This window comes from Amborella trichopoda, chromosome 6, assembly GCF_054954075.1.
Source record: "Amborella trichopoda isolate Santa Cruz 75 chromosome 6, AtrichopodaSantaCruz75HAP2 v2.0, whole genome shotgun sequence".
Classification (NCBI taxonomy): domain Eukaryota; kingdom Viridiplantae; phylum Streptophyta; class Magnoliopsida; order Amborellales; family Amborellaceae; genus Amborella; species Amborella trichopoda.
This window is the reverse complement of record NC_142341.1, coordinates 6,545,410-6,566,257: the sequence shown is the minus strand read 5'-3', so window position 1 is coordinate 6,566,257 and position 20,848 is coordinate 6,545,410. Positions and strand designations below refer to the sequence as shown.

At 35.7% G+C, this 20,848-nt stretch overlaps 1 protein-coding gene and 1 long non-coding RNA gene across 2 annotated transcripts; both read left to right on the top strand.

The window, feature by feature from the left end:
• Nucleotides 1-1,764: 1,764 nt before the first annotated feature.
• LOC18434333 (ubiquitin thioesterase otubain-like protein) lies at nucleotides 1,765-11,590 on the top strand. The gene is made up of 9 exons (XM_006844405.4): nucleotides 1,765-2,156; nucleotides 3,481-3,546; nucleotides 3,686-3,769; nucleotides 3,876-3,998; nucleotides 8,306-8,358; nucleotides 8,448-8,497; nucleotides 8,576-8,676; nucleotides 10,979-11,238; nucleotides 11,412-11,590. The coding sequence occupies exons 1-8, from the start codon at nucleotides 1,848-1,850 to the stop codon at nucleotides 11,213-11,215; spliced, it is 1,023 nt and encodes a 340-aa protein (XP_006844468.2). The 5' UTR covers nucleotides 1,765-1,847; the 3' UTR covers nucleotides 11,216-11,238; nucleotides 11,412-11,590.
• Nucleotides 11,591-12,031: 441 nt separating this feature from the next.
• LOC148781518 (uncharacterized) lies at nucleotides 12,032-17,334 on the top strand. The gene is made up of 2 exons (XR_016056928.1): nucleotides 12,032-12,080; nucleotides 17,102-17,334. It is a non-coding gene; the product is annotated as an uncharacterized LOC148781518 (long non-coding RNA).
• Nucleotides 17,335-20,848: the final 3,514 nt, after the last annotated feature.

The following is a 20,848-nucleotide window of genomic DNA, read 5'->3' as shown; positions in this document are numbered from 1 at the left end:
CTCTTATGAGAATTATAGAAATCTCAATCTAAGCTAAAGCTAAAGGTAGAGAGTCGAGTTTCGAATTTAAAATAGCAGTCGTTTGGGTATGTTGAAATCTATTACATGACAATCGAGTAAATATGACATTTTCACCATTCGGGTACACTTTATTGTAAAGAAATGGAAAAAGATGACCCGATATTTCTCCAAAAATGACAAAGACATTAGGTGAAAGTGAAAAATCTATTACACGCGGGTAATCTTAAAATTTTTTTGGTGTGTTATCTCTGCCCTATCCTAGCTTAATAAAATGCCAACGCACTGGCTCCCTCTTTTTCTAAGGAAATGGAAGGAGATTACGCTATATTTCCACAAAAATCATGAAAGACATTAGGTGAAAGTTGAAAAATCTATTACACGGTTCACGGATAGTCTTTATAAATCTTTAGTGTACTTCTCAACTTAATAAAATGCCAACACGCTTACCTGGCTCCCACTTTTTCTAAGCCGATCCCCCTCTCTTGAACTTTAATAACTGGTTTGCATATGCTCCCTCCCTCTCCTTCTTCTTTATTTTTTTATTTTTTTTAAACCCCTTTATCTCCTATTTTTTTTCGCCCTTCTTCTCATTTGTACATCGGTTAGCCCCTTTATATTTAAGCCCCTTCCTCTCATATGAACTTTTATTTTTTTTAAGCTCTTTACTATCCTTTTTTTTTTTTAAGCCCTTTACTCTCTCATGTGTACCTTTTCTATTCTCCCTCCCTCCTTCGCATATGCATTATCTTTAGCATATCTAATCAATGATCAATGACAAATTACATATCACAATTATAATAAAAAATTTCATCCAATATAAAAAATTACACAACACAATTATAATAAAAAATTTCACCGAACATAATCCTCATATAGTAAAAGTTCAATTGAAATAAGATACCTCTTTCGTTTCCTCCAATACTTCAAAATTTTTTATTGCAATTATCAAACCTTCTCATTTATTAATCAAACTTCTTCCCATGTTTTAACTTATGCAATAAAGATTTTAAATTTGATATCATAAATTTATTGCTTATTTGAAATTATATATATAGATATTTGAAATACTTATATAAAAAATAAATAAAAATAAGAATTATCACAATAAAAACTTGTTTTTCCAATCATATTATTCTAATGACTTATCATGCCAAAAACATGCAAAATAAATAAAAAATGGTGTGATGATGACTTTAGAATAGTACAAGTGCAAAATAAGTAAGAAATTGTGTGATGATGACTTTAGAATAGTACAAGTTATTATTATAAAATATTTTTGAAATGGTGATGATGTTATTATTAAAAAATATTTTTTGAATGATGTAATGATGACTTTAATTCCGTATTTTCGTGAAATTTTGTAACAAAAAAAAAGGAAAAAAAAAATAGTTTATAGACAAGTACTCATAAAATGTTAGTAATGTATTTCCCATATTTCTTTCAAAACCTAGTCACACATTAACAATGTATTTACCAAATTACATTTAAATACTACCCAAACAATAACAATTCATTTATAGATAATGTAATACTTTTGTAATATATTTAATAAATAATATATTTTCAGGTATGAACGACACCTATAGGTCAAAGATTTTGAACAGGCGGATACATGAGTCCGCGGACGCACCCTCATCTGGTCATACAAAATGGGGGAGGGGCATTCTGGTCACAGGAAAAAAAGATTAAGCTTTAACGAGCAAATCTCTCGCTATAAATGCCAACATTTGAAGCTTCCTGCTCGTGACTAAATAAACGATGCAGAGGAGAGAGCAAATATCAGAGGTGAGAGGAGAGAGAAAGAAGTGAGTAACTTCCAGAGACATATGAAAGCGTCAATTGCAGGGAAAAGAGAAGAGAGACAGAAGAGACAGAATTACAGAGAAAGAGTGAAGGCTATGATGTCTCAAGCGATCCCTGAGAAAGCAACCACTATGGAGGCGAGCTCTGAGAAAGCAATCACTACGGAAGAGAGCTCGGACAAAGCAGCAATCATGCATTCTGAAGCCGTTGCTGAATCCGTTGCTGCGAGTGTTTTGGAGGACTGGTCCAATATCAGAGATGATGCCATCATCCAACAGCAAAATGCGATCATAGCTGAAGAAGCAGAGAAAATGCCATTTGTGGGTGACAAGGTAAGCCTGAACAGATCTCATTTAGATCCTAATTTTTCCATGGTTCTCTCTGTTTCTCTCTTATTTTTCTCATATTTTAAGATGGAATGGATCTTTTCAAAACCCTAATTTCTCCAGTTCTGTAGCTCATGTACTAAGAATATTTATTGGCAATTCACAAATGATTATGCCTAGTTGAGATTAGCCTTATGTCTTGCTCTAATCGCAGTTATGGTATTTAGGTTGTTCTTTTCTAGGCAGTGCATTTGTTGGTGGTTCTTGCGAGAAAATTCCATAGAGTTAATGTTCTTTTACAGTCTTTATCATGAGTATTGAATATTATAACTTCCACTAATGGCTAGGTTGAATTCTTTTTATATTTCACCGTGATCATAACATCTACATCTGCTTTAATTGTTTCCAAGTTCATTGAATATTCTTCACTGTTCTAGTCACTGTATTTTCAGATCAAGACTTCACTGTCTTTCATTTTTGTGTTTACCTTCAAAGACTGTGAATGTCAATTCCTCATCTCTTTCTGCTTCCTGTTTAACATGTATTGGTTTGCCTGCTTCTTTTTTTGTTGTGAATTCTATTTTAGTTATAGACGTTCAGATTTCTCTGCAAGTTATGTGCATTACGTTAATGATCAGCAAGAAACTCTTAATTCTTTGACATTGTCCACTTTCTTTGCATGTGGCTCATGCAAAGAAATTGTGCCATCACAGATGTGCAGTCTTGAACTCAATAAAACTTGTTAGTTATAAGAAAAAAACTTTAAAAGAACATAAAGAAATATATAAAATTATCTCAGAAGAATGTGGTTTCATAAAAAAATATCTCAAAAGAATATGGTTTTTCTGATATTTTTTTTAAAAGAGCATTCTAACCATTTCAACCTGCAAATCTGATGGCCATTTCCATTTGAATTTGTTTCTAGAATTTGGAAGTGAGTGATGAAGCAAATGTTTGCATCTTAATGGAAAAATCACAGCTCAAGCTAATGTGAAACATCAAAGGATTCAGAATTACTTTTCTTTTTCCTATTTTTGCAGGAGTTGCCTTGGGTACTCAAGACTTAGTAATATGTCATTGACAAATATTTGATTTTAACAGGAAACACAAACCTTACATTTTTCTACATCTCCTTATCCCTTATATGTGTGTGTGGTGCATGATCCATCAAATGAAAATAAGGATGTCTTTAATACATGTGAAGTGTGAAGTTCAACATTTATAAAAATTTTACCTGTGAAGTGAATATTTTTATATTGGCAATATCAGTCTATATCTTATTGATGATAATCTGAGATAAACTAATGTAACAAGCTGTAAGCTGTTTCAGGAGGCTCTTTCTGCACTAGCAGCTGAATATGAATCTGGAAGCTCCATATTGAAGGAGAAGATCAAGGTCTCATGCGTTACTTATGGTTGCATTGCTCTTCCTTTAATAACAATGATAATCGTAGCACCATGATAATTGTTTAATTTAAATTTATATGAAAACACAAGAAAACTTGGTGTTAAGTCCGTTATTTTGTGCTGGGCAGATTCTTGAGGAGAAGTATGCTGCAATCAGGCGTACGCGAGGAGATGGGAATTGTTTCTTTCGGTGCTTTTTGTTTGCATATCTGGTAGTGCAAATCTTTAGGCAGTGTTATACTTTCTATGCTTAGAGTCCAATTTCGGGTGATTTTAATCTGTCTATTGACTAAGGGATGGTGTCTTGTTGTGGTTTAGGAGCATGTCTTGGAATCTCAAGACAAAACTGAGGTTGCTCACATGCTAAATAAAGTTGAGGAATGCAAGGCAACACTTCTGGGATTGGGTTACTTGGAGTTCACGTTTGAGGATTTTGTATTAGTAAGTATTTTACAACTCTTTTTCATTTTTTGTTACAGGAAGAATTCTAAAGATTATTTTGCTTTTTTATTGTGAAGGATGTATCCTTTTTTCTCTTTCTATTTAGCATTTTCTTTATTCTTTGTCCCCCATGATGGTTATGCTTATCATATTAATTATTTTATTTCACAGCAAACTTTGGGTCGGTCATTTTTTTGGAAGTGTAACGGGCAATAAGTTTCTCTGCCCTTCTTTCCTTCTTTATATTTCCTCTTATTTCGTTTATTTTTCTGTAGGATCCCACTTTAGAATATTATCATAATTACTTGAGTAAATTATCAAAAAGAAGAGGGAGTACTTTGTTGACGATTACGCACAAATATACATGCTATGTGCTTAGGATTAGGAGAGTTTTAATAATATAGCTCAAAAACTTATGAAGAAATGAATTCATTGGTCTCCATAGTCCCTAGAGAACACATGCATAGTTTATATCTCTATATTCAATTTATCCTTGATGGGATTTGCAGTATGACAAAGCAAGTGCTGGTGCTGCTAAGCCTAGTTAACCTTTGAATGCATCATACAGTTTTCAATTAGAATGGGGCAATAGAGTTGTAAGAGGTTACTCCTGAGACCATGTTAGATTGCAAATGTCTGGTTGATGTGTAACTTTAATAAGCACGGGGAGGTGAACCAGATGATAGAACGACTTCCAAACTGAGGACTGTTGATCTATCATGAAAATGGCAATCATATTACTGTCTTATAGGTGGTAGAGAGGCCTGTTAACTTGGATTCACTGATCTGTGATAAAGGTCCCACCTGTTGTGCTTGTGTCTTGTAATGTTCAGGATAGGATGACAGGCCATGGTGAGTCTTGTGGCCTGAACTGGCCAATCCATTGTTTTAGCTAGTTATAAGATGGGATGCCTTTTAGAGAAGGCCTCCTAATGTTATGGACTGGGAGTACTTCATCGTTTGATTGGGAGTGATTGTAAAAAGCAATCTTACTGGCAGCTTCAAGCTATTGTCTGGTTGAATGAGTGCATTATTCTTTCTTGCATTTGGTTGCATTTCTAGATTTCATTGTTCAAAAAAATGGCATGCCTAGCACTTAGGGGATCAGAGTGCCCCGACTCTTGGCTGCCCTGTCCATAAGGCACCAGAGGTGGTGCCTGGGTGTGTGCCTCTTGCCTGAGCCAAGGTGCCTGCCTTGGTAGCCCCGTGACCAAGGGTGGAAATTGCTCTTGGGCCAGGTGCATTTTTGTCATTTTCCTCCTTTTAAAGGGGGAAATGATTGCAGCCTGCGGTTTGTATTCTAACAGCCCCAAACTTGCCTTAGACTTTTTCAAACCCCCCCCCCCCCCCCCCTTCGGAAAATAAAAAGAAAAAAGAGATCTAAAAAAAAAAAAACACAAAAAAAAAGAAGAAAATCTGGATTTTTAAATTTTAAAATATATATTAGTGCATAAATAAATATTTTGTCATATGACCTCTGTTTGATTTGAGAGTTTTGAGGAAAGTTCATGATCTCGTGGAAGCTGTTTCGTGAGGATTCAGGAAGGTTAGTTCAGTTTTTGGCAAGATCCTATCTCCTCCTTATCTTGCTATCGTGTTCATCTTGCGGTATTCTTGTTTCTCTGCAGTAACCTATATTAAAGGTGTTCAGCTATCGTCTTTTATGGCAATTGAGAGTATTTATGAATCATCATATACCAAGTCTTGGTTACAAGGACAAGCTGGTGCTATGTTCCCCCCCTTCCCCACCCCAAAAAAAAAAAAAGAGAGACAAAAGAATATAACTCAATTAGGTTTCTCTCTCCCAAAAAAAGGATTTTCATACTAGTGAAGGCATTGTTCAGAAGAGAAGAATCCATGTAAACCACAATATAGTGGTTGGTAGAACACACAATTAAAAAGACTTGTGCATTTTGGTTCTTCAAACCAAAATATGTATGCTTATATTTGTGATAGATGTTATGTGTGGGGGCACCTCGAAACCGAGGCGCCCATCTAGTGTCTTGATGGCCACCTCCTGGCCACCTACCTAGCATGTTTGTGAACCTTACTAATTTCTAATACCTGACTCATCTAGGTTGAATCTCTTGGACTATACCCTTCTTTTTTGGTAGTTTGATCTCTTGAATGGATTGTCTTGGCAACAGCTTGAATGAATGGCTGCTTGTACAAGGTCAAACTGGCCTATTAAACAGGCCATTTGCTGGTTTAGGAAGATGCCGAATGTGAAAAGTCTTTGTCTCTGTCGGAACTCAGTGGGATCCACCAGTTTGGTCTTTTTTTTTTTGTAGTATTCGTTGAGCCTATTCTTTTCTTGTAGGTTCCAAGTGTTCGGCCATTACCCTTTTTTCACTAATTTCATTCATCAATTATGAAAAGAACTATCACATATTCATCATCATCATCGTCCGAGCCTTATCCCAACTATTTGGAGTCGGCTGCATGAATCTTGTTCTGCCATTCTGCGTTATCAAGGGCCATACCCTCAGTATGACTATAAATCCCCATATCTTTTCTCACTACTTTCATCCATGCCTTTGGGGGCTTTCTCCTTGGCCTTTTAGAGCCTTCTACTTGAACCAAATTTCACCTCCTAACCGTGATGTACAAATTCAATCATTTCTTGTCTTGCCACTCATCCATCTCGACATCCTCATCTTAGCTACGCTCATCCTATGGGTATATTGTTTATTGACCCCGCTCGACATTCTATTCTGTAAGCTCGACATTCTATTCTGTAAAACAAAGCTGGTCTCATAGCTGTCATTTAGAACTTCCTCTTCAGCTTCATTGGTATGCAGTGATCACATAAAACTCCGAATGCACAACTCCACTGCACCCAGCTCTAATTATATGTGTAACATCTTCATCAATCTCTCTATTTTCTTGGATTATCGACCCAAGATATCGAAAACACTCTCTTTTAGGTAATTTTTTGGCCATCAATCTAACTACTTCCACGTTTCTACTCCTATTATTGCTAAACTTGCATTCCATATATTTTATCTTAGTCCGGCAATTTCTTATTTTAAAAGGAAAAAAAGGGAAAAAAGTATATATAAAAAATTATAAAGGAAAATAGGTAAAAAAAGAAAGAAAAAAAGGGGAAAGGAGGAAAAAATGGGGAAAGAAGGAAAAAAAGGGGAAAGAAGGAAAAATGAGAAAAAATCTAAAAAAAGGAGACAAAGAAGAAAGAATATCACTCATGGAAAAACCTTTTTAGATGTTTCTACCCAATACTGCTATATAACTCTTGTGCTCCTCATCTATTTTCTCTCTTCTTTGCGCCTTGCTTCTCTTCTCCCCCTCTCACTCATTTTCATCTTTAACTTTTCTCTACAGTCTCTCTTCCCTCTGCTCTCATTCCTCATTATCTCTCTTCCTCAAGCCTATCACAATGTAAGCTTTTTGGAATTGGGACTACTTCTGCTCTCTATCTTTCTTTTTGTCTAGAATTCTTTGTGCTTGATCCTATTCCCATAAAGCTTTACAGGATCCTTTCATCCCTCCCTTAGCTGTATACGCTGCTGTATCGATCATCAAGTCATTCTCAGCTTTTTCCAATGTACCTTTACCTTTTCCTCTGAAACTCAGCTTCTTCATTTACCTATCCATACAATTTCTCTCTTCTTTATCTACTCTTTACTTCTTGTTTTTGGGCTCTTTTGTCCTTTAGTTGGGTCCTTTCTATTTTTTGAGAACTGGGTTGTATGTACACAATGTACACCTTTGCTGCCTTCTTGTTAGTACATCTTTCTTTGCTACCTTTTTGTTTGTACAGCCTGAGTGCCCTTCTGAAGGCTGCCTTCTACCACCTCTCATGGTTTTTGTAATAATTGTGATTACTAATATAAGCATTCTCTCAAAAAAGAACGAAAAAAAGAAGAAAAAAAGTGAAATTTTATCTTCTTTTTCATTCTCCCTATCTTTCTGTATTTCTAGTCTCTGAAATTGGATGTGGTTCCGTCAATTAGCAAAAAGGAAATGTTTCACTTTAGAAAATCAAAAGAAATTGGATCTGATTAAACTGCAATTTTGTGTATGATTTGTAAAACTATTACAACTTCAAAACTTAGATTCATTTCCCACCTAGAAATTATTGCTTCTGTAAAATAGTGCTTGTGGTTAGTTGCTATAAAGTCCATTATTTTTTGCTTGTATTGATTGTTTTATTAACCCACTAGATATGTGTGAATTATTCAGTTCATTTAATGAGTAAACGAAAATGACGAGATGCTATTTCTTTATTCTCTTTTGTTTTTGTTCATTGGATGTCTATATACTCATGCAGCAGTTGTGCTTGCCAGTCATTCACAGATCTGCTGGAAGGTGTTATCCAAGGGACAGAAGCGTCCATCAGGTGCACATATCTGATGCTTGTGATTGGAATTATTATATTATGGTACATTATTTATCAAGAAATAATTATTTAATATTTTCTTGGTGTAGTTATGATGAGCTCTTGGATAGAAGCCGCAATGCATCAATTTCCAATTATGGTGAGAGCAACATCAAAATGCTTCGCTAGTATAAATATTCCATTTGACTTTTTTTTTCTGATATAATTTGCTGGCTAGTTGTCATGTTCTTCAGATTTGTGACATCTGCTGAAATAAAGAAGCGAGCTGACTTCTTTGAGCCTTTCATCATGGGTTTAAGCAATGTAACAGTAGAGAAGGTGCGTCCATTCCTTGAAAATGTTACATTTTCTTGATATTAATAGTCTTGCTCACCGAATGGTTTCATCAGAAGAGCTAACTGCGGGAAGTTCCCTGTGAACTTTGAACATTGCTTGATTACTTGCTAGAAAACTAAACTTTTGGATCCTTTGATCAGTGATCTTGGAGAATGATTGTCATTTACCTTTAAATGTTATTGCAATTCTGCTTTGTTAACTTTATAGAATTGAGACAGCATATTAATAAATTTATCGTCCAAAGTTCTACTTTCTTATAATTCATGAACCCAGCTATTGGTTGATTGAAATGAAAGTTTTATGCTACTTTAAAAGAGATTATCCAGCATATTTTATTGGCTTTTTCATCAAAAATTAACATTAGAACATACTATAAACTAACAGAAAAGATGATGTCACTTGCATTACTTGAAGATTTGCACAAGTAAGGAAGACAAAAGAAAAAAAAAAGAACTCAGAAGTTCTGATTAATGAAATGTATTCAGTGGTGAGATTGGAAAAAGAGTTACATAAATGTGGAAATAAGTGAAGAACAAAACCATGAATAAGGAAAATAATGATTAACAAAAGGAAAAGAGGTGTACAAAAAGAAAAAGAAAGATTTAGTGCAAGTTTTCAACAATGTTCAAAAAAACGGCGGCCCCTAGGCTGCTAGGGGGGTATAGGCCACCCAGCACCTAGGTGGGCCCCTAAGGATCTAGGCAGTCTAGGTCCAAAAGGAGGCAAGGGGTGTCCAAGATCCTAATTTAGGGCTAGATTTATTCATGCATTTTTTATAATCCAAATGGAAAACATAAAAAATGCCCCACCCACTGGGTATTTTTGCACCTAAGCGGGCGTAGTCCTTGGGCACCTGCCTAGGCAGGCGTGTAGGGTTGCTAGGCGGGCACCGAGGGACAACCCACCTACTAGGTCCACCTAGTCCCCCCCTAGCCCGCCTAAGTACCCACCTAGGCATTGGGCGGACTGTTTTTTGAAACCATGGTTCCAAGCAAGAGAGGGAAGAGGAAGAGGGGTTTTGGTTATTGGTGGTTTTTTGTTTAGTTGGCAGAGAGCTGCCCAGATGTAGGGTGATCATGGGGATGGATGGATGTTGTCTGCCTTCTTGTGAGGTGGGTGAGGCAGCGGATAGGATGTCGTGGGGGTTTATTTCAGTGCAACTAGGCACGAGTGGGGCAAGTGGTACACATGGGATGGTGGTGGCTGAGAGAGATGATGCATTCTTGGCGATGAGGCCTGATTGTGGACATGTGTCAATGGTCAATGCATTGCTGATTCTGATGGTGCCATGTGGTTAAGGTTGGTGATTGTGCCACATATGTCATTTAGAATATCATTCTCTCACCAACTACATGAACACAAGATCCACCAGATTTAAGGGGTTGCGATCTGTGCCTTACTGGTGGATATTTCAATGCAGCCTAGGTTTTTGAGGAGCTAGGGTGTTACTTCACAGCTAACATATGAAATTTTGTCAGATATTATAGGTGATTTTTTTTCTTTTCATAAATCACAAGTTGGACAATGTTGGGAGTTGATTCTAACAGAAGATTTTGTGCCAATCAGTTTAGGCGGCTGCACAAATGTAACTGCAGATTTCCTTTCTTCATAAATTTGAACTTCTCATGTTTTTCTTTTTGATAGTGATATATATGGAACATTATTGAAAAAAAGCGATAGTGATATATGGAACTTTTCAAGAGGCAAGCGCTGTGAATTGGGGTTAAGCACATCTTGCACTATTGATATTTATCTGAATTTTATATAGTTATTATTATTATTATTATTATTTTTAAAAGGATTAAAACAATTGAGGATAAAGAATATTATCATGCTCCTATTTTTATGTGGCTTCCCAATTATTGCTTTTAATTTTGAGATTGGTTTTTTTGTTTTTGTTATGATTCATACTTCCAACGTTATGTGCTTGCTGACCCCAAATTGTTGGGATAAGGCTTGGATGATGACGATGATGATGTTAAGATTCTTACTTCATGGTTGTTAATTAGTTTTGTTTTGAATATGTTTGTAACATGTATATAAAATTTTAGTTTAAATAAGGATAATGACGTAACATATATTAATTGATCCACCAAGACTAAGAACTCACACTTCACTGGAATACGCAACAATTTTATGTATGCCCCTGTGTGTGTGTGTGTGTGTGTGTAAGAGAGAGAGAGAGAGAGAGAGAGAGAGAGAGAGAGTACATATTTAATAAGTATCTGGCTGGATGTTTTCAGGTATACTTACTAGTGTTTCTTTTCTTTTTGGGGTGTCACAGTTCTGTCAGTCATCCGTGGAGCCAATGGGAGAAGAGAGTGACCATGTGCAGATCATTGCTTTGTCAGATGCGTTGGGTGTGCCTATTCGTGTTGTATACCTGGACAACAGTTCCAATGGCCCTTCGAAACTTGATGTGAACCACCATGATTTCATCCCTTCATCCACTGGAAGCAGCAGCCCCAATGTCACTATGCTTTATCGGCCTGGCCACTATGACATCCTCTACCCAAAATGAATTTTATGTGCTGCTTTCTCAAGGTATATGTTATGCATTCCTTTAACCCACAACACACCCCCCACCCCACATGAAAATAAAATAACCCTGTCTACCCTCTCTCTTCCCTAAAGGTAACTTTGAAAGAGATAGCCCAATTCAGTCATATGTATATGTGAATGACTTTATCTTCGCCTCTCTTTTTATTTCTGGCCAGGTTCGAAAAAGAATGAAGCCTAAGGCTTGCTTAACTGTTTCACACAGAATCGTTTGGAGGTAAGAGTGGCGTTCATCGCCGGAAACAATGATTTCCAATTCATTGATGTGCTTGAGAACTGTTATGTACAAGAGATAATGTGAATCAATGATCATTGGGTGATAAGTTCAGCAAAGCAACACTGGGTTCTTGAAGGCATTGAGTTTGGGTAGATGTTTCCTTGATTGATGAATCCTTACTTTATCATTTTAACCATCATTAAACAAATCTTCACTATGCATAGCTTTTTTAATTGGTAAGCTCAGGAGTTGCACCTTCACCCTAGCATGCGATTTCTAAGTTATTTTATTTTTCATTGTACATCTTGCCATTGTTATCACCCTAGCAGGCGATTTCTAAGACACACAAACTGATTATTTTGTTTTTCATTGTACAGCTTGCCATTGTTGTCTTTTTTTCCTCTCCCCTTTTTTTCTTTCATTCTGAGCATTGGTTGTAAACATGGTTGCCTTTTTTGAAGTTGTTTGTGTTAGTGTGGTTTTTGTGCACTTTTTTTTTTGCTGATCTGTAACTTTATTTATTTATTTATTTTTTGATGAATGACGTTTTGTAGTATGCAGAATATTCGAAGGAAATAAAAGGATTGTAATTGTACCATTTGCCATGGTGGTATGTGATTCCTGATCGTTCTACTCCCTTCACTTGTCATCATGTCGGCCTCCTAGACAAAAACAATTTGTTTTGACACCAAACGTGTGAGAACCAGGAAATGACCCCTGAATCTCTTCCATGCATGCTACATCATTGTCGTACATAATCAGACCACTGCTGTAACTTCATGCTCTCTCTAGTCTATGGAGACTGTATGATCTATTTTGCTTCTCAAGATTCTGAGTTCACCTCATGAACCTCACTTTCCTCCCATGTCACGTCCACAAGCACTTCTCAAAGGAAGCCTCCTTAATCTTTTTGGTCTCCTTTATCCCTAACTCCTTTAATTTCTTCTCGCCCATTCTGCAAGGCTCAAATGTATCTCCTCTGCTGAAATCCCCTTTCTAAGTTCTCCGGTTTTGTTGCCTAGTACAAAGGACTGGAACTTGGACATGAGGTATGCGAAAAGTGTTGGTTTGAGCAGCCTTTGAAAAGGCGAAACTCTTAAACAATAAAAATGGCATATCCATAGTTTAACCACACCATTTCTTGGTATCATTGGGAGACTAGTATGACCTACACACCTCTCCCTTTAGATTCATTTTCTTAATCTTTTTCCTTGTGATTGAAACTGGCTCCTGCTCTTAACTTTTCTGAGCATTTTTTTTGTTGGAATTAGCAGATGGTGCCTTTTAATATATTATTATACAGCTATTTAATGTGCATATGGCATGTTTTGCTCATACTTCGATTCCTTCACAATTTTAAGTGATTTTTGAGAAGTTTATCAAACCACCTCAATAGAGGGGCTATTCAACATTTTACCCTCTTGTTTGTCCTAATTTCAGGAAGCCCTTAAGGACATTATGATAATGGGTCAACAACGTATTAGAAATTGTTGAAGGGGTAGTTTTTCAAATTAGCCCATCCATCAAGGTGAAAATACTTATTTAGGAAAATTGCCTTTTGAGATATTAGTATTTTCAAATGCCAATATGAGACTTTTAGCACTTTTTTATTTTTGAATACCAAGATTTCTTCAAGTAAATTACCATGATATTAATATTTTTGAGCACCAATAGCTCACTAAGTTCTCTTGTGTTTTTGAATTCCAACATCTCATGGGGTATGGGGTGTTTGCACAACATATTTGTTTTTTGTGGCATGGCTAACATGGTGGCAATTGGATTACTGTAATTCAGAACCAATCAAATATAAAAGTTTGGATTCACCATTAAATAAAGGCCACAATAGCTGGCAATATCTGTTGCATATGTACCATAAATGACCAAAACTTGATAAAAAGTAGGTAATACAAACCTAAAATATGTCATAATTGTCCGAAACACCTTTAGTGTATTAACTTCAAAGAGAAACTTGAAAGAGAAGATAGCATTCAACAAGCATGATCTTATGGATGCAAGTAGTTTCCAAAAACTGGTGGGGCTGCGGGCTGGATCAGGTAATGCCACTTGAGGCATGTGACGTCGATGGAGACTCTGGGACTTGAAACTTTCTTGAATGTTAATCTTGTTGAAGCTAGGAGCGAGCTTGGTGACTAAGTATTTCCAGCACATCTCATCCTAACGTCCAAGCACCTCAGTTATGTCCAAGTACTTGGATTCAGCTGGGATCAACATTCATATATCAATGTCAAAGACGGAACCAGGGTGATGAGTCTCTTCATCAATATTTTCGGTTTGCATACCGACAATTGCATCACGCTGAGTAGTGCCAATGGTTGTTGCATCATCAATGAAATCCATCATGATCAAGGATCACAAGTTAGCCAATTGGTAAAGCTATTAGAATACATCTTTATGTATAGATGCTTCTATAGAAAAATTCAAGCATCTTGAACTCCCTAGGTCTCACACTTCGAGAGGAAGTTGTGAAATAAGATACAGTGAATCTTTGTTGCAGAATAGCAACCAAAGGTATATTTGATGCATGAAGAAGGTAGTGAAGGAAATGCAAGCATCAGGAACCGTTGGCTATTGTTTGGGCTCCATGCCTATAGTTGTGTCGAGTCTTTCTTTGTAAAACATTAATCAAATAAGTCAACTTAGAAGTGTTCTCAATGGAGGTACCTTTCCTATGGAAGCAATCCTGTCTGACCACTTGATCTTTCATCTCAACAACAATACTAAGTCAATTCCAGAACTCGTTCATTGTGTGGTCCATGTGGTTGTCATACCCATCCCCGATCATCTTAGTGTTTCTAGTTACAGTTTCTATCTAATTAATGTTGAAAAGGTTAGTAGTTGACACTTGTAACCCTAAGCTGGTTGTTGAGGGCGCGATATAGCTGGTCGATATCGATTAGAACTGTGTGGTTTGTCGTGAGCTTACCCTTATGTTAGGCAACAAAAAGTCCCTCGTGAATGACGGCTTCAATCGATTGTTGTTTTTGTGTCACCACGTCACCATTAGGGCCTTTCCTTTATTAGATATCAACTTCCGTTTTCAACTTTCAGGTACTCTAGCTAAATGAGGAGGTACACGAGAGAGGGCAACCTGCATACAATCTATCGGTTATCAAGCTTCCATATGATGCCGCATAGAGAACACCCGATTGACATTTTCGTTCTACTAAATCCAAGAATCGGCATAAAACAAGCCACACGCTTCTTGTTGATTTGATGAGATATACCGTGCACTAAACAACCATCTTAAAGTTGCATAGGTAAATTATCGACCTTTTTGGCAATAGTTTGATAGAACTATGATCACTGTTAAAAAGAAGAAGAACAGAAGCTGCCCTGCCCCATGTAGGGTACCAGATCACCCTACCTGGGCGGCTGACCAGGCGGACTAGTGGTGCCTGCCTAGGTGACCTCTTGTATTCGAGCATAAAATGCCTTCTGGCAAGGGCCATTTCGGGCCTTCTTTCATGCTCTACAGGGGTAAAAGGGTCCTTTTTTTTGGGTTTGGGGGGGGGGGGGGGGGGGGGGGGGGTGTGTTGTGGTGGTGGTGGTGGGCTTATTGTAACCCCTCGGAATTGTTATAGGTTTTCTATTTCAAGGAATAATTTTTTTTTTAAAAGTAGAGGATTTTTTAAATTCTTTTGAGATCAAATAAATTTTAGAAAAGTTTGATAGATCATCGAACACCTTTTATTTATCTTTTATTGTTGGATTCATATTTAACAATCAAGACAACTTATGACAGGAGTTTTTGAGTAATTCATATTAAACTATAATTGAATGAATACTGATTTATCACCATTATGAAATGTCAAAGGTGATTCAAATTATTCAATGATTTCAATATTTTTTTTTAAGCATCCATGCACATATATTTGCATATATACTTGTAGTATATAAATCCATAAATATAGATAAATAATATCTATGCATATATGTGCCTTTGGAGCCCACATATAAGTGTGCCTTGGGCACCTTGATTAAAATTATCCAGTGATTTCAAATTTGTTTTTCAGAATTGATGTGTATATATTGCATGAATACTTGGTTAGAAATACAAATCGTACATATGTATGCATACCTATGTTTGGTGTATGCATATGTACTTGGTTAGGAATACATGTATTTGATGTGTATATCTTGCATGAATACTTGGTTAGAAATACAAGTCGTACATATGTATGCATACATATGTTTGGTGTGCATATATATGCATAAAACTGTGTCTGCAGTGCCTCGAAGCCTCGGCACCTGCCTAAGCCTAACATATAGGTGCCTAGGCCCCCTTCGCTGCCTGGATGCCACCCAATGTCTTTTGTGTCTATGACAGTGATTGAGATCACCCAGAAGCTCTAGTTAGACCATTCATTGAACCTAGCAATGAACGAGCTCTGGAACAAACTATGCGTTATTGCTGTGACAAGAGAACAAGCAGTCAGGCACGTTCACTTCCTGACTTCCCTTGGAAGGCTCCCCCCATAAAGGGTTTTTGAGCCGCCGATGTTTTAATCTTCAATCCTTTTGGGCATTTAGTCTAGACCTTGCAGAGAGAGGCTTGAGTCCTTCAATGCCTTTGTAAATCAAGCATCTATATGGCTGTTGTTTGGCAGTGGATCTGTTGTGTCTTATTTCTGGCCATGGTCTCTTAAATGGAGAGACTCAGTGGAGTTTCAAGTGTGTTGGTGTCTATAATAGAAGCCTTTACACAAGAAGATTATATTCTGATGCTATGACTATTCGGATTAGGATGTGTTTTATTGATGATGCAACAATCACTGGTGTTATCTGGCAGGTTTAGCATGCAGTGGTTGTTGGCATGCGACCTATATATTGACCAAGAGACTCTTTAACTTAGTACCCACCTCTGACATCGATGTACAGGGGTTACTACTGGATGCATGTAATCATCCTGGACATAATCACATATGAGTTCGGATATTAGAATGGGGGCGACGGATATTCTTGTCATTGTTCTCACTGGGTTCAGGAGGATCAACATGAAAGAGTGGCTCAACTTTGAGATACTCCACAATTGTCACGAGCCTCGAGCAACGGCATCTAATCCAATCTCAGCTGCCCCACCAGTTTTCCAAAAACTGCATTCCTAAAATCCGGTTGCGTGGTTAAAGAAAAGCCTAGTGAGATAATTGGTTTTCTAACACTAACATCTTACCAAATAAGCCATAAGTCATTTTGTAATATATTGCTGTTTTCAAACACTATTATCTCACTAAATCATCCATTAAATGTGGATCTTTTTAATATTTCATCTTATAGGGTGCTTAGAGCGAGATTGATATTCGAAATATCTGAAATAGATACTGTTGCTTTTAAAGCACTAATTTAATAATACCTCTTAACATTGTCAAACAAAAACTAGATGCCTCTTTTAGAAGCAGTTGTGGTCAAAATTGAAAATTGCCCTTCAATGACCCATTAATATGTGTTCCTCTTGATGAACTTTTTGAAAAGCAGGGGAAAAATAATTTGTTCAACATTTGAATCGTGCATCTATTGCATGAAGAGAGAGAGAGTGAGGGAGAGGGAGAGAGAGACTTGTATGTGCACGTGCATGAGATGTATAACCTTTAAGTGTGAATGGGCATGTTCCAGGGTGGGAGATTGGTATTTTAGTCTCTTCTATGATCTTTGAGCAATATGGGCCGTCACGGACCACCTTCCAAGGGCTAAAGTATAGAAAGGGATGGTTTTGCCCAAGAATTTCATCTCTTATGTAGAGGAGGAATGACTTTATCTTGTAAGCTTGAAAGTGGGGTTCAGATGAATATTTTGAACATGTCGATTCTAAATTTTGGGGGAAGTAATAAAAGAAGGATTATATACAATGAGACCGGAGACTTTTTATTATTATAACAAGGAAATCACCGTCAAGTTTAAAGTTATTAGATGTCAAATTTGATGGTGTAGGGTGTGTCACGAAATCTTGTTTTGAATTATAAGTGTAGTGAATGACACATTGACAAGCACTTGATTTAAAATCTGACAGACAAGAATGATTGTGACATCTTTGTATTAGAAGAAAATGGTCTCGAATACCTCTCAAAAATTAAAACAATAAAACAACCATTACATGGTAGATTGAAAGATATGCGACGTGTGCCAGCCATTTTATGGTGAAATCATCGATTTTAAATCTTTATTATGTAAATCTTTATTACGATTGTAATTACTGTCACGTTATGTAGCAAATCGTGTTAGACACCCGTATCGGTTGGGTCCTGTACGGTTGGTAAGCATTTGTTTTGGCATCTGGGTTTCAAATAGTCTCCTAGCAACGACCTTCCTTCGTGAAATCGGGGCGGTTGGAGTTCCAAACTATAATTTGGCATCTATAGTTTGGCCACTTATAAGTTGATTTTCATGTTAGTTTCCGAACAGTGGTTTGCTTACAGCGAGACCATTTACCTTTGGTACAAGGTTATCACAATTAATCTTGACAATTAGATGTGAAATTGAGTGGCTGCATTTATTTCATTGATCAAGTTCAAAGTTTAAAAGAGATTTTTTCGAATTTTGTGACACACCCAAGCTATCACATTTCATATATGAGGGTTTTAAGTAATTGTGACCTCTATGTACCAAAAATAAATGGTTTCATTATATACAATGGAAGTTGAAAGAAAATGCAAAAATGAGAGTCAAACAAAAATTTAGGAATCTTTTATCTGAATAAAATAGAATTATTTCTCTCTCACAACATTCAACACTTTGTGCCCAAATAATAATACATCTTGAAGCACTTTATTTCAAATCCGACAATCAATGGTGATTGTCACCTTCCATAGTAAACGGTTTCATTGTATACATTTCCTTTACTTAAAAGGTCTCTTACCTTAAATCCCCTTTAGGGGTGTGTTTCCCTTTCAATTATGCAAAATGTGTATATCCTTTAACCTTGGCTTAATAATATATTATAAATATTTTTTTAATGGAAAGCATACTGTACAAAGAGATAATTTACTTTTAACCTTTGGATTTCAAATCGGATGGTTATGAGCATGTCATTGACTAGACTCAAAGTTCAAGAAAAGTTGACTTGAACTTCGTAACACACCCTAAGCCCTCTAATTTGATATCTAATAGCTAGGAGTAATTGTGGTCTCTTTGTAAAAAAAATATTTTGTCTCATAGTATATAATAATGTAAGTATACATATTATAAATATATAATTTGAATAGAAAACCATGTACCCAACATATAAGATTTCTTTAATGTACTACTCAATATTTTTGGATACTCATTGCCCTTTGTTTTGTAAAACAATTTTTTTTTAGTAAGGGCATTTTTAGTCATGAGAAGAAGCATGATAGATATTTCTATAAGAAATTAGTAGTATTTTACTAGTAGTTAAAAAACAATCATTGTTTCATGTGGGTGATGTTACACATCATGTGGATCACGTCATCCTTCACTAAGAGTTAATAAATGCTTTTATTTCTATAAACAAATATCTACTTTATTATTAATTAATTACTTAAAATACTCCTAAATAAATAAGTTACTACATAGTGGAGTAAGGGTATCAAGTGTCCAACAATGTTGATAATCTTAAAAAAATACTCATATGTAGAAGGAAATTGTTTCATGCAGCAGGGATTGCATTTCTACATTTGTGGTCCTCGAGGTATAAAGCATCCATCTTAAAGATGGATGCAAATAGGTAATCTATCTAAAAATAATTGAAAGTAACAGTCCAAATGTTTTCTTAATAAATTTATTATTTTAAAATTTAAAATTTTATTTATTTATTCATACTTGTAATCTCCATGTTAGAGATTACATGTCCTTAAACATTAGGTCCAAAAATCAATTTCAAAAATAGATTTGTAAGACGTAACTCATTTCTACATGAACTCATATAAACCGTGTCCTATGTAGAATAGCCTAACATAGGGGCAATGATTTCATGCAACCGTTGTATAGTAATATGATGCAACAATACTTAAAAACCATCTCTATGGCCATTTGTTGGATCCAAATTTTGAAATATGCACTCTTTTCATTTTAATGAATAATTACAAAAAATGAAAAAATTGAAAACACAACTTAGACAGTATTTTTTTAACCCAATTAACATAGGGCGTTAATTTTGGTGAGATGCTTAGATTTAGGCCTTAGAAGGATTTTTTCATTTTCAATTTTTTTGGATGGCTTTATAATCATTATATTAACAATGTTAAAACAAAAAAAAAAAAAAAAAATTGAGTTTACAAAGGCTAAGATATTGAAATTCACAAAATGAATGGTCTACATTCATTTTTAGAGGGGATCCATTTTGACCATATCTAGGTTGCAAATTGAACTTTTTTTTTCGGGGGGAGATTGATTGTTGAGATGAAGAGAGTGTGTGCGTAAAATTTGGGGTCATACAAATACCATAAACATAGTTTTTTAAAAGTGTCGTTTCATTATATTATGATACAACTATTGCATTTGATCATTGCTCCTATATATATTTTTAGGACACATTTTTGGTGAGTCAGCCTACTCACCTATTACTAAGCGGTCCCTTGTCTATCTGACGTCTATCTTTAAGATGACTGTCAAGAAATGTTACATTCACTAAAAGTTAAAATGGATGGTGAAGAAATGGATTAAAAAAATAACATTTATATTTTTTTGAAAAAGAAAAATTTCAAATTTAGATCATTGGTTGAGATTATTGAACTCTAAAATTTTAGATTGAAAATACATCTTTGAAATATATTTTGTAAGGGACTGCACAAGAATAGTGTGAGTTGGCCGAATTACCAAACACTTTGACATTTCTTTTTGGGTAGATAAGTTGGGGTAAGGCCCTAGCGGGGCAAATCAAATTTAACGATAATGAAGGTTAGCTTTTTTAATTGCATTTCTACAATATGCCGTCTCAAAGTATAAAGCATATGCAAATAGGTGATCTAAATAAAAATAAGATAAATTATTAGAAATATATCTTAATTTTAGGTTTATTAAAAAAACAACCTATATTTTTATGAACCTCTTCTACACTCTTTTTTCACTTTTTATATATCTTTTTTTACCAAAATATCCTTCACGGATGGTTTTATGTTTCTAGACATCACTGTGTTTAAATAGTTCCGAAAACTATTACGGTAATTAACTACCGTTAATCAGAACGTCAAAAAGTCCTATATGAAACAATATAAGTTCGAAAACTTTATTGCGGTGAGGAACACCAAAAAAGAAAAAACGAGCTGTAGGCTAATCTAAATAATTCAAGTTTTAATAGACACCAGACTTTGATGCAAGTAAACCTCACATCAACAATTTTCCAGCAACTATAGGAATTTTCCAGTGAACAAAACAATTTTCAGGCTGCTATAAAAGTTCTCCGGC

Bases quoted from the DNA above. Each gene is read 5' to 3' on its own strand.
- LOC18434333 (XM_006844405.4), top strand. From the start codon at position 1,848: ATGAAAGCGTCAATTGCAGGGAAAAGAGAAGAGAGACAGAAGAGACAG. The intron at 2,157-3,480 runs GTAAGCCTGAAC...AAGCTGTTTCAG, and splicing joins TGCCATTTGTGGGTGACAAG to GAGGCTCTTTCTGCACTAGC. The intron at 3,999-8,305 runs GTAAGTATTTTA...TGTGCTTGCCAG, and splicing joins CGTTTGAGGATTTTGTATTA to TCATTCACAGATCTGCTGGA.